The sequence below is a fragment of the Strix aluco genome, chromosome 24 (assembly GCF_031877795.1).
Source record: "Strix aluco isolate bStrAlu1 chromosome 24, bStrAlu1.hap1, whole genome shotgun sequence".
Lineage (NCBI taxonomy): Eukaryota > Metazoa > Chordata > Aves > Strigiformes > Strigidae > Strix > Strix aluco.
This window is the reverse complement of record NC_133954.1, coordinates 6829886-6851471: the sequence shown is the minus strand read 5'-3', so window position 1 is coordinate 6851471 and position 21586 is coordinate 6829886. Positions and strand designations below refer to the sequence as shown.

Genomic DNA, 21586 nt, shown 5'->3' with positions numbered 1-21586 from the left:
CGGGATGTGGCACGCTCGGTTCACGGCAGCCACGCTGGCATCCTGCCCGTCCTCACCGCTCAGCGGGGGAAACTGAGGCACGGGGCAGGCTCGTGACTCACCCGCAGTCCTTGGGGCTGGGAGAATGGATGGGGCGAGCAGGCGGCTGCAATAACTCACGGCGATGCTGCAGGGAAGGGCAGGATGCGGCCGCGGGAGGGGGGTGCTGGCAGCGGCTGCAGCGGGGCTGGAAACCTCCTGGGCATGGGGGGAGAGGAGCTGAGGGCCGAGGGCTTGGCCACACGCTCCCCCGTTGTTCAGGGCTGCAGCGCTGTCAGTCTGCTGAAATTCTCTCCCTGCCACCTGCGAGGCCTCGGCAGGGACGGTGTCAGCTCGATGGGGAGCCCCGAGGGGTGGGGGCTGTCCCCACCAGCATGGGGATATGGGCAGAGCCTGCTTTGGGGTCCTGCTGGTGAGGCACCCCAAAGAAGTGGGACAGGGGGATGCTGCCCACGCTGGGGGGGGGGGGAGTTGTGGGGCTGGGGGGGGGGGGGGGATCAGCCCAGCTCGCACCTCTGGGGGCATCCCCTGGTGGGGGTGGCACTACCCGGGTGCCTGGTGCTTGGTGGAGGATGGAGGGGACGTCAGAAGGGGGGGGGTGTCATTTGGGTTGGACCTGGCCCCTGGCCCCCTTGGTAGGGAATTCTAGATAAGCCACGGGGCTGGGGAGGAGTCTGAGCTTGGGTGGGGGGATGACAACTTTGGGGTCGCCCACTTGCCCCTCACCCCCAAATTCACCTTTACTCCCCTCAGCCTTGCTCAAGCAGCAGGGAGGGAAGGATGGTGCTGGCCAGGGCTGGCAGGGGCTGAAGCCACGGGCAGGGAGCTGGCAGGGATGGGGAGTCCCTGGTCCCTACCACTGCTCACCTCATCCCTGCGACACTTCTGTCCCCCAGGAACCCCCACGCTGCCTCCCCCCATCTCCCCCACCCGGGGTGGCCCCCGCTGACGGCCCCTGGCTGCTGCCAAGCCTGTGGCTGCGTATTTCCAGGCGCTCCTTGTCCCCGGGGAAGGGGAATGTGAGGAACGCAGCCCTGTGCACCCTGCCTGCTCCTGCCCGGCCACCCGCCGGCTAAGAATAGACCTGGCTTGGCTGGGCCCCCGCCAGCACCGAGGGGCCGCAGGGTGTGGGAACCCCCCCAACCACCTTTCTGTGGCGGATAACGAACCTAAAAAAAATGGAAAATGAGTTTCTGTGGTGCCCAAAGGGTCCCTGAGCCAGCGAAGGGAATCCAGGGTGTTTCTTACTTTGAATTCATGTGATTTTAAAGCAAATCTCCTCCCCGGGAGCCTCGTGCACAGGCAGGGTGGTGCAGGGCAGCCCCTTGCAAGCCCGGGGTACCCGCTGCTTCCTGAGCTCCCCGTCAAGGAGTTATGTGAATTGAGGGGGAATTGTTTCCTTTTTTCTGCTTTTACGTTTGCTGTTTTTTGTTTTGTTTTGGTTTTTTTTTTTTTTCCTTCTCCTTAGGGAGTAATTTCGCTAAGCCTCCTAATTTCAGCAGAAAGCATGATGCAGGAGCCAGAAGGCAGCAAAATCTCTCCAGATGTATCGCAACAGGGAAGGGAAATCATCCTCGGTTTAAAGGTATCTTGTAAAACGTCGCTGCCCACGCACAGCCCTTCACTGCCCTGAAACCTTCACCTGGCCCCCCACCATGGCCCAGCAGCTCCATTTAAGCTCTTGAACCCCCATCCAGGCTGGACCTTGTGCCCACCCCCATCTCCTGGGTGGACCTTGAACCTGGGTTGAAGGTAACCTGGTGTCCACCCCTGCCTTCTGGGTGGACTGTGGCCTGGGGTTGTCTGTCTCTGAGCAGGAGGCCACAGCTCAGTGCACCCATCACCCACCCTTGTAGCTGTGTCCAGTGTCCATTCCAGGACAGAGTCAGCTCCTATGTGGATTCTCTGATGTCTAATTAGGGCTGAGCTTGCGTTGCAGTCCCTGAGTGAGTATGTTTAGTGTGGCTCATTTTTTTTCTCCTTTTTTTTTCTCTTTTCTTCCTTTTTTTTTCCCCTCTTTTTTTCCCCTCTCACTTTCTTTTTTAACTTTTTCCTTCAGAAAGCAATTTTGATGAAACCTGTAGGATCTTGATGATCCTGGAGCCTTATTTCCCTCCACTAAGGGGGCAGAAAGGAGCCAGGGGGTTCAAAATTACCAGTGAGGAGCTGAGCTGGATGGAGCACACCTGCACCAGCCTGCTTTCCCAGGCTGAAAATACACTTGGCTTCCAACCCAGCTCTCACCGTGCCAGGTCTCTGCTCCGCGAGCATCGTGCTGCCGGGAAGGGGGGAGAGGAGGGTGCCTGGTGTGCTGGGATATAAAGCAGATGCATCAGGATGCGGCCGTGGGAAGGACACGGGGTGAGCGCAGGCGTCTGGGGTAGCTGCTCCCCGGGTTTGGGGATTGCAGAAGGAACATGAGCAGTCGGGGTTTCACCTCCCTGTGGGCGTGCTGTGCTCGGAGGAGGATTGAAAGCAAACAAAAACCCGAGCGTGGGTGGGCAGACACCTGCCTTCTGCTCCTCTCCCGGGTGTAATGAGCCTTTCCCGGGCCTCAGTTTCCACATGTAAGACATGATCGAGGGCAGAGGCCATCAGATGGGAGGGGGACGGGTGGATCATCCCAGATCCCCTCATTTCCCCTGCTGCTCCGGGCTGCAGCAGATCCCAGCTCTTTAAGGCTGCAATAATCCCCAGGCTGGGATTAGTTTTGCACCTAATCACTGCAGAACAAATATGAAGTTTTATTTACAGAAGGAGAAGAAAGACAGGGAGGGGAAAAAAAGCCTCAAGCACGGCTGATCCCAAGATAATCAGGAGCTGGAGGGCGGGAGGTGATCACTGACCTCGGAGCCCTCCCAGCTCTTACGTAAATGCATGTCATCCCCGTGCTGGAGTCGCAGCAGTCTCGAGCTCCAGCCCTGTCCCAGCCTGGGCTTGGTGACACCACCCTTCCCTCCCTTTAAACGGTTCAGTCCTGGTCTTTGGGGATTTCTGGCCCCAGTTCAACCCCTCCCTTAGGCACGTGCTCCACGGTGAACCCATGAGCTGTCAGCTGAGATGGGAGCCACAGTTTAGAGGAGGATGGGGATGCTGCAAGGGGATGCTGAACTTTCATGATGGGAATGGGGGAGGTTGGGTGCTGCAGGTGCATCACCCCAAAGCCAAGCTGGTCCCCAGGGATTTATATTTGCACAGGGTTGGGGTGGCAGCTCTCCTGCTTGAGAGCTCTGTCCCAGTTTGCTCCCAGATCACCTGCAAAAAGGAGTCGAGCTGCTGCTCTGAGGGTGACAAGACATGGGTTTATTTTTCATCCATGCAAGCAAACAGCTTGGCAGCAGGAAAACCAGGATTGGGAACGTGCTCCGTCCCTCCCCAAACTGCCCTCTGTCCCTTGAAGTCTCTGTGGATTTGCCCACAGGTCAGAGATGACTGGTGGGTGTCCAGGCTGAACCAGTTCCCAGCTCTGGGCGCAGGGGCAGCTTGTGACAGCTCCATGCCTGCCGGTGCCTGAATTTCTCTTTCCCCTGATGCAGACGTTGACAAATAAATAGCTCTTTTCTGCTTTGGCTCTTGCATAGTGGTAAAAAACGTCTGACCTGATTGGAGAGAGGAGTCTTGGGCTGTGGAAACCCATGGCTTTGTTGGCAAATGTGCCCATGGCATAGCTGCCAGCCTGGCCAAACTCCCATGCTTGCACCCTGTCCGTGCTCCCCTGCTGATGGCTGCCTTATTTCAGTTCCATTTCTGAGCTGGATTTAAAGGCCTTTCTCCTGGTTGAGAAGAACTTGATGCCCAAGAAGATGGTTGTGATCAGGAAGAGGAGTGCCAGGGCGAGTAGGACCCAGCCGCCTGCTGTGGCTTGATTGTGAGCCAGGGACATGCCCAGGAAATCAGTTCGGTCGGAGCCAGCTTGGGCTGGAGTGGCTGCAAAATGGAGAAATGAGGGACATGGTTGGTGCTGAGGTGTGTTGGGCCACCAGCTCTCCCTTTGCTGGTCTCTTGGATGCCCTGTCCCCTTTAGATTCAGCTCCATGGGAAATCAAAGAGAAGCATCCAAACACCCTGTGTTTTTTTGGCTGGCTAAGGGGCACCAAGACAGCTCCATCTTCTACATGTGCCCCATCCTGGCCCTGGTGAGGGCTGAGATCTGCCCCATCATGGACCTGTTGTGCTTGGCCGAGCCCTGCATACCTGTGTAAGGAGTCCAGCTGTACTCAGGCCAGCCCAGGACCTCCCCGTTCTTCTCATTCTCCTTCACCAGCCATGTCATGAGCGGCTCAAAGTAGCTCATCAGGGCATCAGCTGACATGTTGGGCTGTTTTGTGATGAGCTCCATGGCTTCGGGCCACGGCTTGCTGAAACCCAGCTTCAGGGCCTCCCTGTGGCAGGAGAAATCAGCTCCAGTGGGTTCCCTATCACCTTCTTGGCCACCAGCCCTTCCCTTTTCCCCAGGACTTGGGGCTTTTGGTATTAGCAGCTCTGGGTACAGTCTGTGCCCCCAGCACCACAGGGCTGCCAGCCCAGAGCACAGGGAAGGAGGTTTTGTTTGGGGGAAAGAGGGGGTTTACATGGATTAAAGCCCTCCAGTGAATCCAGACTGATGCAGAGCAGTTCTTGGGTGAAAGGGTTAATTTTGCAGGTGCTTGTCTTGAAGCAAGGGGGCTGTTTTCCCTAAGGAACAGGGGGCTTCGGAGGAGGAAGAGGAGGGAGGGAGCCTTCCACCTGCCAGGGTCCCAGCTACCATCTAGTGGCTGCTTTTGCAATCACAGCCCCAGCACCCAGCCCGAGGTGCCCCTGCCCGCGGTCCCCCCCTAGAGCACCCCATGCTGGGGCAGGGAGGGGATGGATGACCAGGGGCCGCGTTGCCTCTGGTCTTGCTGGGTTGGCTTTGAGGTATTTGGGGACATAAATGTCTTGGCTCTGCCCTGCCCACGCACCTACCCCAAGATCCTCCCAGCCTCTTTGGACTGGTAGATGTCACACGTGTGCAGGGGACCCGTGTGGTTGGCTGCCACGCAGAGCGCCTGGTGGAACTGGAACTGGATCACGAAGCTGACAAAGTACCTGGGGGGTGGTGGAGAGGGGTGAGGACATGAGAATGGGCCCTGCTAGTAGCTGGGCAAGAGAGGATGTGGCCCCCCTCATCCCCTGGTTGCACCCTCCCAGTCTGGAGGAGCATCACTGGCTTTGGAGCTCTTTGATGCTATTTCTCCTTTGACGTGTTTTATGGCTGCCTGAGTAGATAAGCCCATCCTCCTCAGATAGGGAGAAATTCCCTGAAATCCAGCCTTCCTCTCCGAGGCTTTGTCAGGGTCCCTGGAGCTGCCCAGCACCCTCAGGGTGGTACCACCAAGTATGTCACCAGCCATGAAATAAGGTGCCATCACTGGCATCTGAACAACTGGAGATCCTGCTTCTGTGTGCGAGTGGTGTCCCTCCTGCTCCAGCCCTGCTTGCTCACCTGATGTAGGGAACGTTGGCAGGGATATGAAACTTTGCCCCAGGGTCAAAGTCATCTTCAGACCTTGGTGCTGGTGGGCACAAGCCCTGGTACTTCATCCTGGGCCAGAGAGGGAGAGTTAGCCCAACATGGGGAAGAGAAGGTGAGGCAAGCCGGGAGGGGACACAGCGGGGTGTGAGGACAGTGTGAGGGGTTATGTATCCCATCATGTCCCATTGCAGCCAAGTGGACCACAGGGAGGAAATACCCAGCGGGATGATGGCCCTTGCACCAAAGAGGGGTCTGAATTCAAGCACACCTGAGGTTCCACCACTGCTGGTTGTACTCATCCTCCTTGATCCGCCCATCAAACACCTTCCAGCGCCACTGGTCCATGAGGTACCCGAAGGGCAGGAAGGCGATTTTGTCCAGGGCAATGCTCATCAGGTAGTTAATGTCACTTTCTGCCCAGGGTGGGAAGGTGTGAGCAAGGCAGTGCTGTAACCGCATCTCCACCCTGTATGGGTCATTCTGCCCAAGAGCAGGGTGTCCCCACCAGGTCCTGTCCCCTCCGTGCATGCAAGTCCACCGTGCATGTCCCTGACCCCTTCCTCCCTGCCCACCCCATCCTGACCAACATTTCCAGCTGCCCCCAGAACGCCCCCACCTCTGCTGTGTGGCGCTCCCCTGCCCGCTCACCTTTGTTGTCTGTGACTTGGTCCAGCAGATTGATGCTGTGCAGGTGTTTGGGGGTAGAGACGGACAAGGCCATGACATCCCCGACAGCCTCATGGAAGCCAGGGTTGGCCCCATCGCGGAATGAGATGGGCTGGTCCATGTACTGCAGGAAGTACTGGACGTGGCCCATCTCATGGTGCACTGTGATTAGGTCGTCCATGTTCACCACGGTGCACTGCTTGATCCTGGATCATGACATGTGGGGAGAAGGGAGGGTAGTGCTGGGGTAAAAATCTCCAGGAATGATCACAACTCCTTATTTTTCCCTCTGGCCTCCCTTTCCATATGCCCCCACCCCACATCTGATGCCAGGCTGGACTGGTCCTACTCCATTGGGTTGGTCTCTCTATTTTCTCCTGCATCTCCTGCTGCCTCTGCCCATTCCATGTCCCTGTTCACTGTCTTTTCCATTCTCCATGGCAGGAAAGGCATTGATTGCCCTCTGTCCACCATGGGGACTCCTGCCAGCAGTTCCCGCATCTTGGGCACCAGTGGCAATGCCAGAGTGGGGCTGCTGCAGCCACAGGGCAAGAGACACTGGGGTGGCATCAGGCCACGTGCCCTTATTCTCCCAAGACATTGCTACCTGCCCCAGCACCACGTCAGCTGGAGCCACCACTCTCTCCCCATGGGCACCTGAAGTCCTTGCGGTTGTAGAAGTCCCAGGCTGAGGCATGACACACCACCTCCCGCCCGTCTGCTGGCTTCTCGATCATGGACTTGTCCCAGAACTCCTGTGGCATGGGGATGAGGCCCAGAGAGGTAAAGAAACGGTCCGACTCTTCAAACATCTTCTTTGGTGTCCAGCCCTGGGGAGAGAGCAGACAGAGGACCTGGTGAGGGGCAGAGGGGGATGCTAGGGGTACTGGGGTCTGTGGGAAGGGTGGGAGGCCAGGGACAGCCTTGTTTCTCTGGGCAGGGGGGCAGCTAGAGCTGGATCCATCCCTTGGCATACCCAGGTTGGTAGAGAATATGGAAGAGGCATGGAGGTTTTTTGGCAGCACCAGAGCATTTGGCAACATAGGTGGTGGCAACAGCTGAAGGGTTCTGGGTCCCAAAGGGCTTGCCCAGAGCAGCCTGGAAAAGCACTGACCTGTTTTTTCATGGCCGGGGTGGCATCCACCTTGGTGGCATCTGGGAAAGGTATCACCAGATCGAAAATGTTGGACCATGACTGGGCCCACATGTTGCCTGGGAAGCACAGGAGGACAATGCATGGCAGGAGGGAGACAGGGAGAGAAGAGCAAAGACATCCAGTTACTCCTGACTCCTGCACAAGGTGGATCACCCTGCCTGGTCCTTGCCCTGCCTGCACATGGGTGATGCAAGCAGGAGCCTGTCCGTGCAGGAGAGAGAAAGTCACACTGTGTTGCCCTTTCCTGGGGCAGACTGGTCTCTGCAGACCCACCTCATGGGGTCTTGGCCTTTCAGCCAGAGCTCAGCTCTTGGCATGACTTGGAGCAAACTGCCTGGTGGGAGACAGCTCTGCTCGAGCAGAGCCCTTACCGAGCAGGTGAGCAGGGATGGGACCCTTCAGGTTTATGTGCTCTGCACCATACTTTTTGTATAGGGCCCGGCGTACGTAGGCATGCAGATGGAGGTACAGGGGCTGCAGCTGCAGGTACAACCTCTCCAGATCTTCCTCGAAGGTGGGTGTCTCATACAGGGATCTCCAGAAGGCCCCATTGTCCGTGTAGCCTGTGGCAGGGCAAGACCAGAAGCTGTCAGACACTGCCCTTCTTGGACAGCAGTTTGTCTTGCTGCCCAGGCACCCAGGTCCCTCCATCTCTATGAGATAATGGATCTCATGGGAGTTAGTGGGACCTCCACACCCTCAATATTTCGGCCATGAGTTGGACGATCAGCCCAATCCTCTGTTCACAGGGTGCTAAGACCATGGTGGATCTCTGAGGGAGCAGGACACTGACCATTGAGCACAGCCGCCTTGTTGCTCAGTTCCACATATCGCTTGTAGTTGTTCTTAATCTTCTTCCCAGAAGCATCCCGCCAGCCCTTCCAGGCAAAGAGGAGCTCATCATAGTCCCGTGAGGTGGCCATGATGTCCGTGAGATCTGAAGGGAGAGCAATGTTGCCAAAGTGGTGCTGTCGGATGGGCTGGACTGACGCAATGGTGCTAGACCCAATGTGCTGCTCAGGGGCCATCGCAGAGAAGGTGGGAAGGTCCCTTCATGACCTTTCCCCATGTCCCTGTTAAAAACCCCTCCTTTCCGGGCCTGCTGCAGATGAATCACTGGACACCCTGTCAAATCTTACCAGGATCCAGAGGATGACAGGTTTTGTTCTCTCTGCAGACCTTGGCTACGCTGTACGTGGTCTCCATATCTGAAAGGAGGGTGTTGTACTGCAAAGAAAATCAGATCATGTGAGCTGGTTATCTTACTCCTGCTCTTGGAGGATGTCACAGCCCATTGAGATGTTCTCCAGTATTTTCCTCTGGTCCCTTCCAAGCTTAAATGTGACCCCAAATGGAGACAAAATGGAGTCAATATAGGAGGGACTGGGGCCAGCAACCATTGTCACCCAAGCAGCCAGGCCCCACTGCAGCCTGGGCTAGCAACCTTTGGGTGGGAAATCCTGGACACAAGGATCATGGCTTTGTGTAGAAGGTACCAAACTATCACTTTGTTCAAGGGTAAGGGGTGGCTGCTCAGTGACATTTCCTAAAAGTTGGGAGAAACTGTGTCCCCACCCAGGGTAGTGGCAAGGGACTGCCCATCCTGCTCTGTCCCCTTGCAGCTCACCTCCTTCAGCTCATTCTCAGGCAGGGCTGCCCTCTCAATGACACTCAGCTTCTTGAGGATGCGCGTGACGCTTTGGTCCTGGAAGTCGGAGGGGTCGAACTGCCTGGCCCTCATGCCATACTCAAGGGTGTGCTTGGACATGGCCAAGTTCTTCTCCAGCTGCAAGAGCAGGAGGGGACAGAAAGGAGTTACTTCAAGGAGATCTTCAAGGGCATCACTAGAAACACCACCTGGCATGCCATGACTGACAACCTCCCCATGGCTGCCCTTGTGGGTACCTCGTGGCATGACAAGGTTTTTCATGGAAAAGACACCTCCTGGGTGAGAACATTACCCCTTGGCTAGGGGCAGAGACTGCCCTGGCTTTCAGAGCTCATCTGAAATATGCCCTGGGTACCAGCTGCCTGCCTTGGCTGTTGCCTCTCCCCACACAGCCCCAGGGTCATTCCCATACCATGACCTCCTTGTTGTGGTCGGTGATGTTGGTGTTGTAGGCCCAGGATGCCTCGGTGTAGGCGTTCCACACTGCCTCGGCCGTGCTGTTGTACTGGGACAAGAACTCTTTAGCTTGTGCTTCATCTGCTATTTTGTCTAGAGAAGGAGATAAATGGGGGAAGAGCGGGGGAAGGTCAGGACAGTCCTTCTCTTTGCAAGAGCATCACCCCATGGAGAAGCCATGGTTCAGCTTTTCCCAGAACTGCAGGTTCATTGGAGGATGCCACAACTTGGGGGCAGGTTGAGCCAAGAAATGGGGGCAGAGAGACACAGCTGGGGTGTCCTGTTGGACAGATGAAGGGATAACAGGACAAGCTGCATGCCCTAGACCCTCCCATGTGAGCAGAAAACAGCTGAAGATAAATGACCTGTCACACCATGACTGATGGCATTACTACAGCGGCAGGGACACAATGGTACGTCAAGGGGTTGGTGATGGCAGCTGCTTCCTGACAAGCAGCACCCTTTGGGACTCCACATGGAGCTGGTTGTTTCATTCTCCTGGCATGGGGACCTCCCACACCCACAGCAGAGACCTCCCTCAGCACTGTCCTGCCTGATGGTTAGTGATGTCCTTTCAGAGACATCTTCCTGCCCCTCCCCAGAGTCAGGATGGAGCTGAAGCCTTACCAATGCCTTCAGGGTAGCCTTCAGGGACAGGGGGACGCCAGTCAAACTCAGGCCAGCCCAGCACCTCCTTGGTCTTGTTGTTCTGCTCCTGAAGCCACTTGGTGACAGGGCTGAAGTACTCCAGGAGGGCCCCAGCGTCCATCTTATCCATACCAGTGAGGTTGAACAGAATTTCCTGCCACGACTTGGAAGACCCAGCTTTCAACACTTCCCTGCAAAGGAGTGGGGCAGCAAGAGCCAGCATGAGGCCAGAGGATGGATGGGAGAAAAGCAGTGGTGGTATCTCAGCATTGCAAGGGTTGAAGATGCTAATCCTGAGTGGGACAGGAACCTGGGAACTGGCTCTGAAGCCCCCATCTGTCCTGCATACGGGGACTGAGGACTCCCCATCACCTACTCATGCATTTGTTAACACCCAGGGAGTCAGTAGGAACCAAAAGTGCTTTAGTGACCTTTTGCCTGAGTGGGAGCTCATGACAGGGACAACAGCAGTGCTCTGGTGAGGACCACTCACCCCACCCCAGTGCTTCCATGTATTTCCATCCATCCATTCATCCATCTGCAAAGCTATTTCTCCAGCCATCTCCATAGCCACTTTTCCTTCCTTCCTTCCTTCCTTCCTTCCTTCCTTCCTTCCTTCCTTCCTTCCTTCCTTCCTTCCTTCCTTCCTTCCTTCCTTCCTTCCTTCCTTCCTTCCTTCCTTCCTTCCTTCCTTCCTTCCTTCCTTCCTTCCTTCCTTCCTTCCTTCCTTCCTTCCTTCCTTCCTTCCTCCCTTCCTTCCTTCCTTCCTTCCTCCCTTCCTTCCTTCCTTCCTTCCTCCCTTCCTTCCTCCCTTCCTCCCTTCCTTCCTTCCTCCCTTCCTTCCTTCCTTCCTTCCTTCCTTCCTTCCTTCCTTCCTTCCTTCCTTCCTTCCTTCCTTCCTTCCTTCCTTCCTTCCTTCCTTCCTTCCTTCCCTCCTTCCTTCCTCCCTTCCTTCCTCCCTTCCTTCCTCCCTTCCTTCCTCCCTTCCTTCCTCCCTTCCTTCCTCCCTTCCTCCCCTCCTCCCTTCCTCCCCTCCTCCCTTCCTTCCTTCCTTCCTTCCTTCCTTCCTTCCTTCCTTCCTTCCTTCCTTCCTTCCTTCCTTCCTTCCTTCCTTCCTTCCTTCCTTCCTTCCTTCCTTCCTTCCTTCCTTCCTTCCTTCCTTCCTTCCTTCCTTCCTTCCTTCCTTCCTTCCTTCCTTTGCACACCATCAGCTTCCATGCACACATCTGCCCATGGCAATTGTCCCAACCCTCCTCTGTCCCCACCTGAGTTTGGCTCCAGCCTCTTTGGACATGTAGATGTCACAGGTGTGCAGGGGACCAGTGTGGTTGGCTGCCTGGCACAGCGCCTTGTGAAACTGGAACTGGAGGATGAAGCTCACAAAGTACCTGTCAAGGAAACCCATGAAGGTGAGCGCTGGGGACAAAAAGGAAGCAAACAAGTCCTAGAGTGTGGGAGAAGGCACCTTGTCACATGTCAGGTCCCCACCATTTGTGCTCCCAAGCATTGGATAGTGTCTGTGTCTTGAGCAGGAGTAACACATCCCAGTCCCTTCCCGCAGAGTTGAGCCCCGACTCCCCCTGCTCCCCGAGTCTCCATCCCCTTGCCAGCACCTCCTCTACCTGATGTAAGGGGTGTTCCCAGGGATGTGGTACTTTGCCCCAGGGTCAAAGTTGCTTTCGTTCCTTGAAACTGGAGCACAGATACCCTGGTATTTGGTTCTGCAGACAACAGAGAACAAGGGCATGAGCTGTAAAGAGGGAGGCAGATGAAACGAGGCAGGGAACGGGAAGGCAAGGCTGAAGAACTTGACACAATTAGAGTGTACTTCCATGTACTTCCATCCATCTCTCCTTCCATCCATCTCTCCATCCATCCATCCATCCATCCATCCATCCATCCATCCATCCATCTACCTACCCACTCATCTACCCGTCCACCCCACCCACCCATCTATCCATTGTTTTCCAACCATCTCCCTTGCTTTTTCCTTTTTTTCCTTCCTTTCTTCTTTCCTGACTTCGCTCCTTGCACACCCCACCTTCCACACCCCCATCCACCCCTGGTGACTGTCCTCTACCTCAGATACCACCAGTCGTAGTTGTAACGGTTTGGGGGTGTGCGGCCACTGAACACATTCCAGCGCCACTGGTCGATGAGGTAGCCGAAGGGCAGGAAGGCGATCTTCTCCAAAGCCATCTTCAGCAGGTAGTTGATGTTGCTCTCTGCATGAAACAGAGCCTGAACTAGGTTGGGAAGAACTCTGGCTGGACAGTGGTATGGACACTAGACTTTTTGTGGACAAGAGGGTGAGCAAATCTCATTGGGGGCAGCATTTCAACATATAATTTTACTCCCTAGAGAAGGCCGCGTAGGACACAGGAGATTTTTCTAGATGCAGCTCCTGCCTGGGGCAACACGTGCCTTTTTACTGAGTGAGGATGATGGGAGCGACAAGCTCGGTGTCCCCTTGGCTTCAGCCTGGCCCTCAGAGTGAGAAAGTCTCTGGTGAGTGTAATTCTAATGGTTCCCTCCTCCCACGTTCAGCCTGGGGGACTCAAGGTGAAGTGGCTTTGGGCTGCATGTCTGTCACACAACTGCAAGGATTCTCATGGTTTAGACCCAAAACCAGAGTAAACTCTGGGACAGTCACCGCCATGTCATGGGGAGCACAGAGGATGGTGAGATCTGGTTTCCCCTTTGCCACAAGGAAACCTGGGGAAGGAAGGTTGGAGAAGGACCTGCTGGAGACCCAGCTGAAACTGTGGGGTCAGAGAGGGGTTGGCAGCACTGCCCTGAGGGGCTGTTGGCTGCCATCGCTGTGGTGGCATGGCTGCCAAGGGCTGGTTAGTTGGGCAGCAACGCCTTGAGGCTGGGACCATCTGCTCCGTGGTGTTTATGCAACAACAGCCCAAATGCTCTTGGCTGCTGTAATGGCTTCCCCATCATGAAACGTGTTTAATGACAAGGCAGGAGGACCCCAGGACTGTCCCTCCTCCACAAAGCAGCCGCCTGCGGCAGGAGTCTGCAGACACTTGGTTTCCTCTGCTGCTGTCTGCTTTGACGTGTCGGCTGAGAGATGGGCGGAGGGAGAGACACTTGCCAAGCCGAGCAGTGCCCTGCAGCGACAAATCCACCTCCACCGTGCCGGCTGGCAGGCAGACATGTCACCTGCTGACTGTCCTCGTGACTCTGCACATAAGCGCTCAGTGCCACCTCCGCAGAGCTACACCGGGAGCTCCGGGGCTGGATGTTTCTTGGCAAGGGAAGGGGGAATGTTCGAAAGGTCACAGCTGATCAAGTACAAAGATGTTGCTTCCAGGTTTGGGGCTCTGATGGAGAAGGGAAGGGAAAGGAACAGACAGGCTCTGGAGAGCATCTCTCCTGCCCTCAGGGGTGAAGAGGATGGAATCATGAAGGGTCCTACATGGACTCATGGAGCCAAGAAAGAGTTGTGCATGAAGCCATGGAGACAAGATGGATCCTACATAGAACCACAGAATCACAGAATCATCTATGTTGGAAAAGATCTTGAAGATCATCTAGTCCAACCATTAACCTCACACTGACCATTCTCAACTCCACCATATCCCTACATGAACCCATGGAGCCAAGAAGGAGTTGTGCATGGATCTAAGCGTGGATGAAAGTCACACAATCAGCCATAGGGTCTTGCCTACTCTGGGCTGCGTTGCCAGACTGAGCCTGAGCCCTCCTGGCCACCCAGCTCCTCAGGGCAGCTTCCATACCTGTGTCCTCAGTGGCACTGCTGAGGAGACCAATTTTCTTGAGGTGACTGGGAGTGGAGACAGACAGGGACATGACATCGCCAATGGCCTCATGGAAGCCAGGGTTGGCCCCGCTGCGGAATGAGACAGGCTGGTCCTTGTACTGCAGGTAGTACTGGACGTGGCCCATCTCGTGGTGCACTGTGAACAGCTGCTCCATGGTCACCGTCGTGCACTGCTTGATCCTGCCGGGTGAAAACACAGCATTGCCTGAGCTGGTGAGGGACCCTGGCTGCCTGTGCCCCCCCTCGATGGGAAGGACCCTCCAGGGCCTCTGAGGAGGTGGCAGCACCCCATGGGGAAGGGAAAAGACCCAGTGGAGGGGAAGGCAGGGCAGTGTCGTGCCCCAAGACTGTACCCCAGAAAGTGGCAGATTGGGCTGTATGGCCAGGCTGGGGGTACCCAAAATGGTGACCACCAAGGGGGATGGAGGAGGGTCTTACCCTGTAGCCCTGGGCCCCTGCATGCCTCCACGCACCTGAAGTCCTTGCGGTTGTAGAAGTCCCAGGCTGAAGCATGACACACCACCTCCCGCCCATCCGTCGGCTTCTCAAGCATGGACTTCTCCCAAAACTCAGGGGGCATCTCCAGCAGCCCCAGGGAGGTGAAGAACTCCTCTGAGACCCGGAACATGTACGTGGCATTCCAGCGCTGGTGGGCAGCAGGCAGTAGGTTATGGCTGAGGAAGGGGCTGCCCATGCGCTGGACAGTGTCTCTGATGCTCTCCCAGCACCGTGAGGATGAGGTGGGTCCCTCCAAGGGACAAGGGTCCTGTCCCCTCACCCTAATGGGGAGCCTTGGCCCCAGAAATGGGGTAAGCGTTCCTAAGAACCAGTGAACAGTGGTGCTGGTGCCCAGCATGGACAGGAGAGGGGAGCAGGGCTGATGCCCCAGGAGGGCTTGGAGCTGTGTGATGGTGTGGACACAGCCCCCAACCCAGGGACTGGCACCAGTTCCACCACACTGTCCTTCCTCTTTGCCCACCCACTGCCTCTTTGGTCATTGCCAGAGGGGGACTGGGATAATTTCTTTGTCCCTTCCCCTCCCAGACATGGCTTTTCTGCTGTCCCCTATGCAGGTATGAGAAACCACTCAATGTTATGCACAAGCCTTGGCCAACACCCCCTCCAGCTTTGTTCCCCTGGTGCCACCAGTGAGTCCCTGAGCCCATCACCTGCTGCACCATGGTGCTTGTGACATCGAGGTTGGGCTTCCCGGGGTAGGGGACCATCAGGTCATAGATGTTGTTCCACTGCTGAGCCCACATGTTGCCTGAGGAGAGAAAACAGCTGGAGCAGAGCTGGTGGTAGGTTGGGAGGAAGAGAAACACAGTGATGACTGGGAACTCCCTGTCCCACTATGGCCCTGCGTGTGCTCCTCTGGCCCCACCAGCACCCCTGGGCACAGGTTGGTGGTCCTTCCTCTTACCCAGGAGGTGAGCAGGGATGGGACCCTTCAGGTTGATATATTTAGGGCCATAGTGGTCATACAGCTTCCTCCGGACGAAGGCATGCAGGTTGAGGTAGAGTGGCTCCAGCTGGTTGTAGAGATGCTCCAGGTCATCCTCAAAGGAGGCTGAGTCATACCAGGAGCGCCAGTAGCTGCCTGTGTCCTCAAATCCTGCCAGAGAGGCAGTGATGATCCCTGGCACCGACCCCCAGGCGCTTTCCACCCACCCAGCCCCAAGAGCTGGGACCAGAGGATAGCAGTAGGGTATTTGCCCTTTCCCTAAAGTGTTGACACCGGGGAAATGGAAGTCGGATGCCCAGCTGCATGCAGAATGGGGAGAGCAGCAGGGCACCCCACTGCGCCGCTTCCCACCCCTGATCCCTAACCACCCCCTGCGTCCCCCCATTCTGCTCATACCATCCATCTGATAGGCCTCGTTGCTCAGCTTCACAAACTCCTCATACTTGGCGCGCAGTGGGTTGCCCGCGGCGTTGTGCCACCCCTCCCAGGCATAGAGCAGCTTCTTGTAGCTGCGAGAGGTGGCCATGATATCCGAGATGTCTGGGACAGAGGGGACAAGTAGGACATGAGAGAGGGGCAGGAGAGGGGGTCACATCCCATAGCTCTGCCAAGGTGCCACCACCATTGGGGCAGACCCAAATACCCATCTTTGCCCTGGAACAACCCCAATGAACATGGGTGGGACCTACCAACCCCAACCCACTGGGGATGTGGGGACCATGACCAGCTCATGGCCACAGGGTGCTCAGCACCCTGCAGGAGTGGGGGCACAGCGACCATACCTGGCTCCAAGTCCCAGCAGGTACCGTTGGGCAGACACACCTTGGCTGTGGAGTAGATTTTGTCCATGTTGCTCAGGATGGTGTTGTACTACAGGGAAGAAAAAAACGTTGGGGCTGGAAGGGGATGGGAATGGCCCTTCAGGAGGGATCTACAGACTTCCCAGCTCTGGAGTGTTTGTGTCCGGAGGGATGTGGAGGAGGATTGGTGTGTTTACACAGTGTGTTTTTGGTGAAATAAGCATGTTATCACCCAGATTTTTTGCACCCATCACATGGTGGGAGCAGGGAGGCTCTCTGGGACAGACAACCCGTGCACAGCCGCTCGCTGAACCCCCCCCCAAACACGGCACTTGTGCTCGTGGCGTCCCGGAGTGGGACTATTTATAAAACTCTTTGTCAACAAGGCTGTGGCACAGCCTGTTTATCTAAGTGGGTAAAAAAAAATAACAAGAAAAGCAGGAGGAGGAGGGGGATTTATTTCTGTGAACTTCAACAACAGCAAACAATAGCAACAGGGGGTTTCCTGGAACCTGCCTGGGGAGTCCATTCCCAGGGAAGGAAATTCCTCTGCTCCATCCCTCTCTCCACTCCCATCGCTCTGCTCTGGACGGGTGAAGGGGATGGAGACAGGGGATGGTGGCAGCTGCGGAATGGAGCTGCCCAGGGGTGGGTGAGACATGGCTGATGTGCAGGGAGGAGACATGATGCTGTCTGTTATCTGGGAGAGGGCAGGCATGGGTTTCCTGGAAGGAACCAGGGCTGACGCTTCTCCGGAAAGGGCTTTGTCCTTCGTCACAGGGCTTTGCCAGGGTTTCGGTGGGGAGGGCTGTCAGGGAGCCATGGGCCATGCTGGAGGGGATGGCAGTGCCAGCGTCCCTGTGCTCATGCAAAGGCAAGAGGCTGCCAGCCTCAGCCTGGACAATATTTTCACAAAATGAAAATCACCTTGCATTTAGGTAAACTACCCTGAAAGCTCAGGACCGTGATGGGGAAAGCTCAGGATGTCCTGATGTCCCTAGTGAGGAACTGTGTCACTAAGGCACAGCACTTCTGGGCTCACAGGGAGGGCTCAGGAGCTGAGTGGCTACAGCAGCCCTCCTTTTCAGGGGGCTGCATCCCTGAGAAGCCCTGGGGTGGGGTTTGGGCCAGATGGCCACTGGCCATGGGCACAGACTGGCTGGTCTCCAGGTGACACCCAAGGCTGCTCCGTATAAACAAGAAATCTCCAGTTCCCACTGGGATAGTTCCAAGAGGAGGTTAGGGCTGGATAATGGGGCCAGCAGGCACCCCACATCCCCCAGAGAGAGCACTCCATCTCCTCCCTCTGTCACTGTCTTCCCTTTGCAGAGGCCGGGAACACCCTCCAAAATGCAATGGAGGGGCAACAGGCCAGCAACAGAGCCTGGAAATTTGGGAAAAATCCCTTTAAGGGGTTTTGCAGCAGCCCAGCAAATCTCAGGGCTTTGCCAGCACCTCGCCTACCTTCTCTCTCCGCTCCAGGGGCAGGTTGGAGGGTCCCAGGGTCTGGATGGAGCCAATGATTTTCCTCAGCTGTGGGTCACTGAAGTTGCTCCAGATGCTGCCGTAGAGCTCCTTGGCTTTCTTCCCCCACAGCTCCGTGAAATTTTGCTCCTCCAGTGATGCCTCGACCTGCATGGTGAGAGGGACACAGGGGCTCAGGACCAGCCCTGGGACATGCCACCACCCAGGTGACAGTTTGGGGGCTGGATTCAGAGCCACGAGGGTTTGTGGGAGCCAGAGGGGACGGGACACGAGATAGCAGGCAGGGCTGTCCCCAGTCTGTGACATTCATAGGTAGAGACATCAGCTTCCAGCTGACACGGTGACGTCTGCAGCCCCCGCTTGCCTGCGGCGCTCCTGGTGAGCACGCGCCAAGGTGGCCTTTGAGGATGCTTTGGGGGTGACTCCGGTGTGTCATGGCCTGGATGGGGTGGGGATGCTGGGACAGGGGTGGCCACGCCATGCGGGCAGGGTGTCCGGGTGCTCCCGAGCTGGCTCTGGCAACTGCCAGACCCCAGTTTCAGAATGAGCTCAGAGGTCTGGCTTCATTTTATTCCTATTCCTGCCCTTTCTCACCTTTGCAGAAGCCCAAAGGAAAACTACAAAGATGCGACATTCACTTTTCTCCTTCCTATTACCTCCGTGCTAGATCTATACATTTCTTCTTTCGCTGTCTGCAGCCCGTGCCCTATAAGTGCCATATCTGGGTTTCACCTTGCAGAGGGGTACCCATTTGTACCCGTCCCCTGGGTTTGGGTCTCTCAGTGTCACCCATCTCCTGCCAGCCCCGACCTCCCTTCCCAGGGCCGTGGGATGGCCGAGAGCTGCCTGCACCATGGGGGGTTATTTAGGCAGCTGGAGCTGTGGCCAGCGGCCACGATTTGGGGACGGGGTGTATTGCGGGCAGTCACATCCCAGTCTGGCCAGTGTCAGCTGTATTTTCAGGAAACTCTGATTTTTCAAGAATATCCCGGCCCAGGCGATGCGCGGGATGGAGTGAGAAGGTGCAGAGCGCCTGTGTCCATGTGCTGTCCCGGCATGATTGATGGAGCTCATTAGCTGTTATTCGTGGCATTTTTAGCCTGGCTCTAAGCCTGGTTTGTTTTATTTTAATCTTCACATTCCCTCAGCTGGCAGTGGGGAGGGAAAGGAGTTACAGTGTGGCAGCGTTGGAGGTTGCCCGGGGCAGGCACCCATGAGGCCGGGGGACAGGGGAGTGGGGATGCCAAAAGTGCCGGGTGCCCTGGGCTGCCCACCACCTCCTTGGACACCCCAGCACCCACAGCATCACTCTGTCCCTGATGCTCTGGCACGCCAGGATGGGCCAGCCCCATGGACACCCTGCACTGGAGCAAGATGCTCTTACATCACCCCACTAAGTGGGGGATATCTTTACCCCTTTCCAGACCCCGCTGCAGAGCCAGGGGAGCTGCAGGAAGCAGAGTCCAGCTGTGTTTCGTCTTCTCCTTGAACAGGCGCCTGTGTTTGGTCAGGCAAATTGTACCCTAAACTCTCCTGACAGCTCCGGCAGAGCGAGCTGAGGCTGGCAGCACTGCCTGAGACCCCCTCGCTGCAGCCATACCCACCAGTCCCGGCCCTTCTCCCCCACAGCCAGGAGATCTCTCTGTGGGGGTGCCCCTCTGGGGGTCTCAGAGGCCCCTGGGCACACACAGCCCCCAAGTCTCCCTACCAAATCCCCCCACCCCAGTCCCTCCCTGCTCCTGGCTGCAGAGTGAAGATTCAGCAGCGCAGGATGAGGCCCAGGGTGCTGGGGCTGCTCTACCCCCAGCACCTGAAGAAGTCTCGCACCCATGAGCAGCCCCTGGACTCCAAACACCATCACCAGTCTCTCGCCCAGAGCCTCAGCTGGCAGCAGACCGTACACCGCCCTGTCCCATGGCCGAGCTCCCTGTCTGTCATTCCAGCGTCCCTCTGTCCGTCCCTGTGTGGCCGAGGCTGCTGCCCTGCCTCTGACCACTTGTCCCGGTGTCACTTTGTCCCAGGGCCACCTTTCACGGCAGGTCCTGCGCTTGCCCACACTGTAGTGGCCTGGCTCAGCCTCTCTTGTGTTATAGACATGTGTGGGGTTTGCCTGGCCCAAGGCTTCCCCTGATCCCCCAAATTCAGCCTTTCGGGTTGTGCTGACCACCTATTAACCCTTTAGTACCCAGTGCCGCCCCATCTCACCGCACACCTCCCTGCTACTCTGTCAGTGGGGTGATCCCAGGGGTCGGATCCCCTCCTCTTACTGGGTTGGCTTGGGAGCTTTGACATTGCAGGGAGCACCTGGCCATGATCCTCAGGCATTTATTAACACAGGAAAAGATGAAAGTTGGCCTGGAAATGCCTCTTGAGAAAAGCCCATGCAAGGTCCTTTCCCTGGTTAAGACCTCGGACTCGGTGTGGCTGGGATGCTCCTGCTCTGTCCCAGGGTCCCCGACCCCACCGCAACATCTGCAGCAGACACTGGGCACCTGCCCAGACATTGTGTCAGCTCGCCGAAAAAAGGCTGAAGGGGCACTTGGGTGCTCTCGGGTGTCCTGCCAAGTTGGCTGTGGCCGGACTTGGCAGTGATTTTCCCTCCCCATGCAGGAAAACGTGATTCCTTCCTGCTGCAGGGCACACTCTGCCCCCCCGCCCTCCCCGTGGGATCCAGAGAGGTTTGGAGCTGTGTGGCAGCCCTTGGGGTGCGGGGGTGATGCTGGGGTCCCCGAACGCACAGACCCCTGTGCACCACCATCTATATGGGGCGGCAGGTTTATCTCTGAGCTACATGCAGCACCGTGGCTGTGCCCCCCCGGTGCCGGAGTAGGCAGCAGCTCCCTGGGCACAGCCAGAGCAGGGAAACCTCTGCAGCCCACCCAGGCACCGTGATTCCCCGATCCATGCCAGGCAGGGGCTGAGAGCAGCCCTTGAGCTGTCGAACTCCCTGCACTGCTAAATCCAGCCCAAACACACGCAACCCCCCGGCAAAACACACACATGCCTGTGGGATGCACACAGCATTGCTCCCTGCCACCACTCTGCCCGCGTGTAGCTGGGCTGGAGTCTAATCCCCCATAGCCTGGAGTGTTTTCTCAAGCTGGCTTCGCCCCCGTGGGCTGGGGACACAAGGACAAGGGGTGGCAGCCTTGGTCCCGATGCCACCCCGTTGCTTGTGCACACTTTGGGCTCCCAGCGTCTGCCCCAGCCCAAAAGCCCCCAGCGCCGGGACGCAGCGGGGCTCCGACATGGCACAGTGCCCGGACATGGTGGCACCAGGCAGGGACGGGGACAGGGACACTTAACACCTGACCCTGGTCCAGAAAGGGGGGGAGGAAAGTGGAAGGTGCTGGTAGGAGGGAACCACCTTTAAAAATAACCCAGATTCTGTTCCAGGACTAGGGCTGTCACACCGGGGCAGAGCCTCTCTGAGGACCAATTTGGGGCAAAACCCTATAATTCCCAGGCTACAAGTCCCAGCCCTGGTTTGGCATCCTGGGGTGCCAAGAAATGAGCCCGTGGGGAGCGAGGAGACCCTACCAAGTGTCCCCACCATGCCCCAGCCCCCCCCGGTCCCCGGTGCTGGGGACACCCCTGCGGTGGCATCACCCCCGTCCCGCCACCCACCTGCAGAGCAGCGTTTTCGGTCGTCAGGTTGGTGTAGTAATTCCAGCTGGCCGAGACGCTCTCGAAGAGGACGAGCTCAGCTGTGCTGTTGTAGGCGCTGGCGAAGAGGATGGCCCCTTCCTCGGTGGGGTCATGGTTGGGGGGCTCAAGGCCGGGCCGAAGGGCACTTGCCAGGCTCAGCCACAGCAGCAGCCCCAGTGCCGGGGGCATCGCGGCGGGAGCGGTGCACAGAGTGGGGGGGCCCCGGTCGGTGCCTTGCGAGAGCTTTCCCTCCACTGCCGGCTGCTT

At 57.1% G+C, this 21586-nt stretch overlaps 1 protein-coding gene and 1 long non-coding RNA gene across 2 annotated transcripts; one reads left to right on the top strand and one right to left on the bottom strand.

Annotated features, from left to right (window-relative positions):
• The first annotated feature begins 866 nt into the window (after window positions 1-866).
• LOC141934166 (uncharacterized) lies at window positions 867-2274 on the top strand. The gene is made up of 2 exons (XR_012626283.1): window positions 867-1624; window positions 2099-2274. It is a non-coding gene; the product is annotated as an uncharacterized LOC141934166 (long non-coding RNA).
• Window positions 2275-3321: 1047 nt separating this feature from the next.
• On the bottom strand, window positions 3322-21572 carry ACE (angiotensin I converting enzyme). Its single transcript, XM_074849759.1, has 25 exons — window positions 21299-21572; window positions 17651-17818; window positions 16169-16256; window positions 15783-15926; window positions 15345-15536; window positions 15091-15188; window positions 14395-14567; window positions 13878-14101; window positions 12209-12353; window positions 11751-11849; window positions 11394-11516; window positions 10108-10319; window positions 9437-9573; window positions 8983-9141; window positions 8495-8582; window positions 8149-8292; window positions 7727-7918; window positions 7314-7411; window positions 6857-7029; window positions 6182-6405; window positions 5802-5946; window positions 5504-5602; window positions 4984-5106; window positions 4234-4421; window positions 3322-3966 (listed from the first exon to the last, which is right to left on the bottom strand). Exons 1-25 carry the CDS (start codon window positions 21506-21508, stop codon window positions 3770-3772), a joined length of 3843 nt encoding a protein of 1280 aa, XP_074705860.1. The 5' UTR covers window positions 21509-21572; the 3' UTR covers window positions 3322-3769.
• Window positions 21573-21586: the final 14 nt, after the last annotated feature.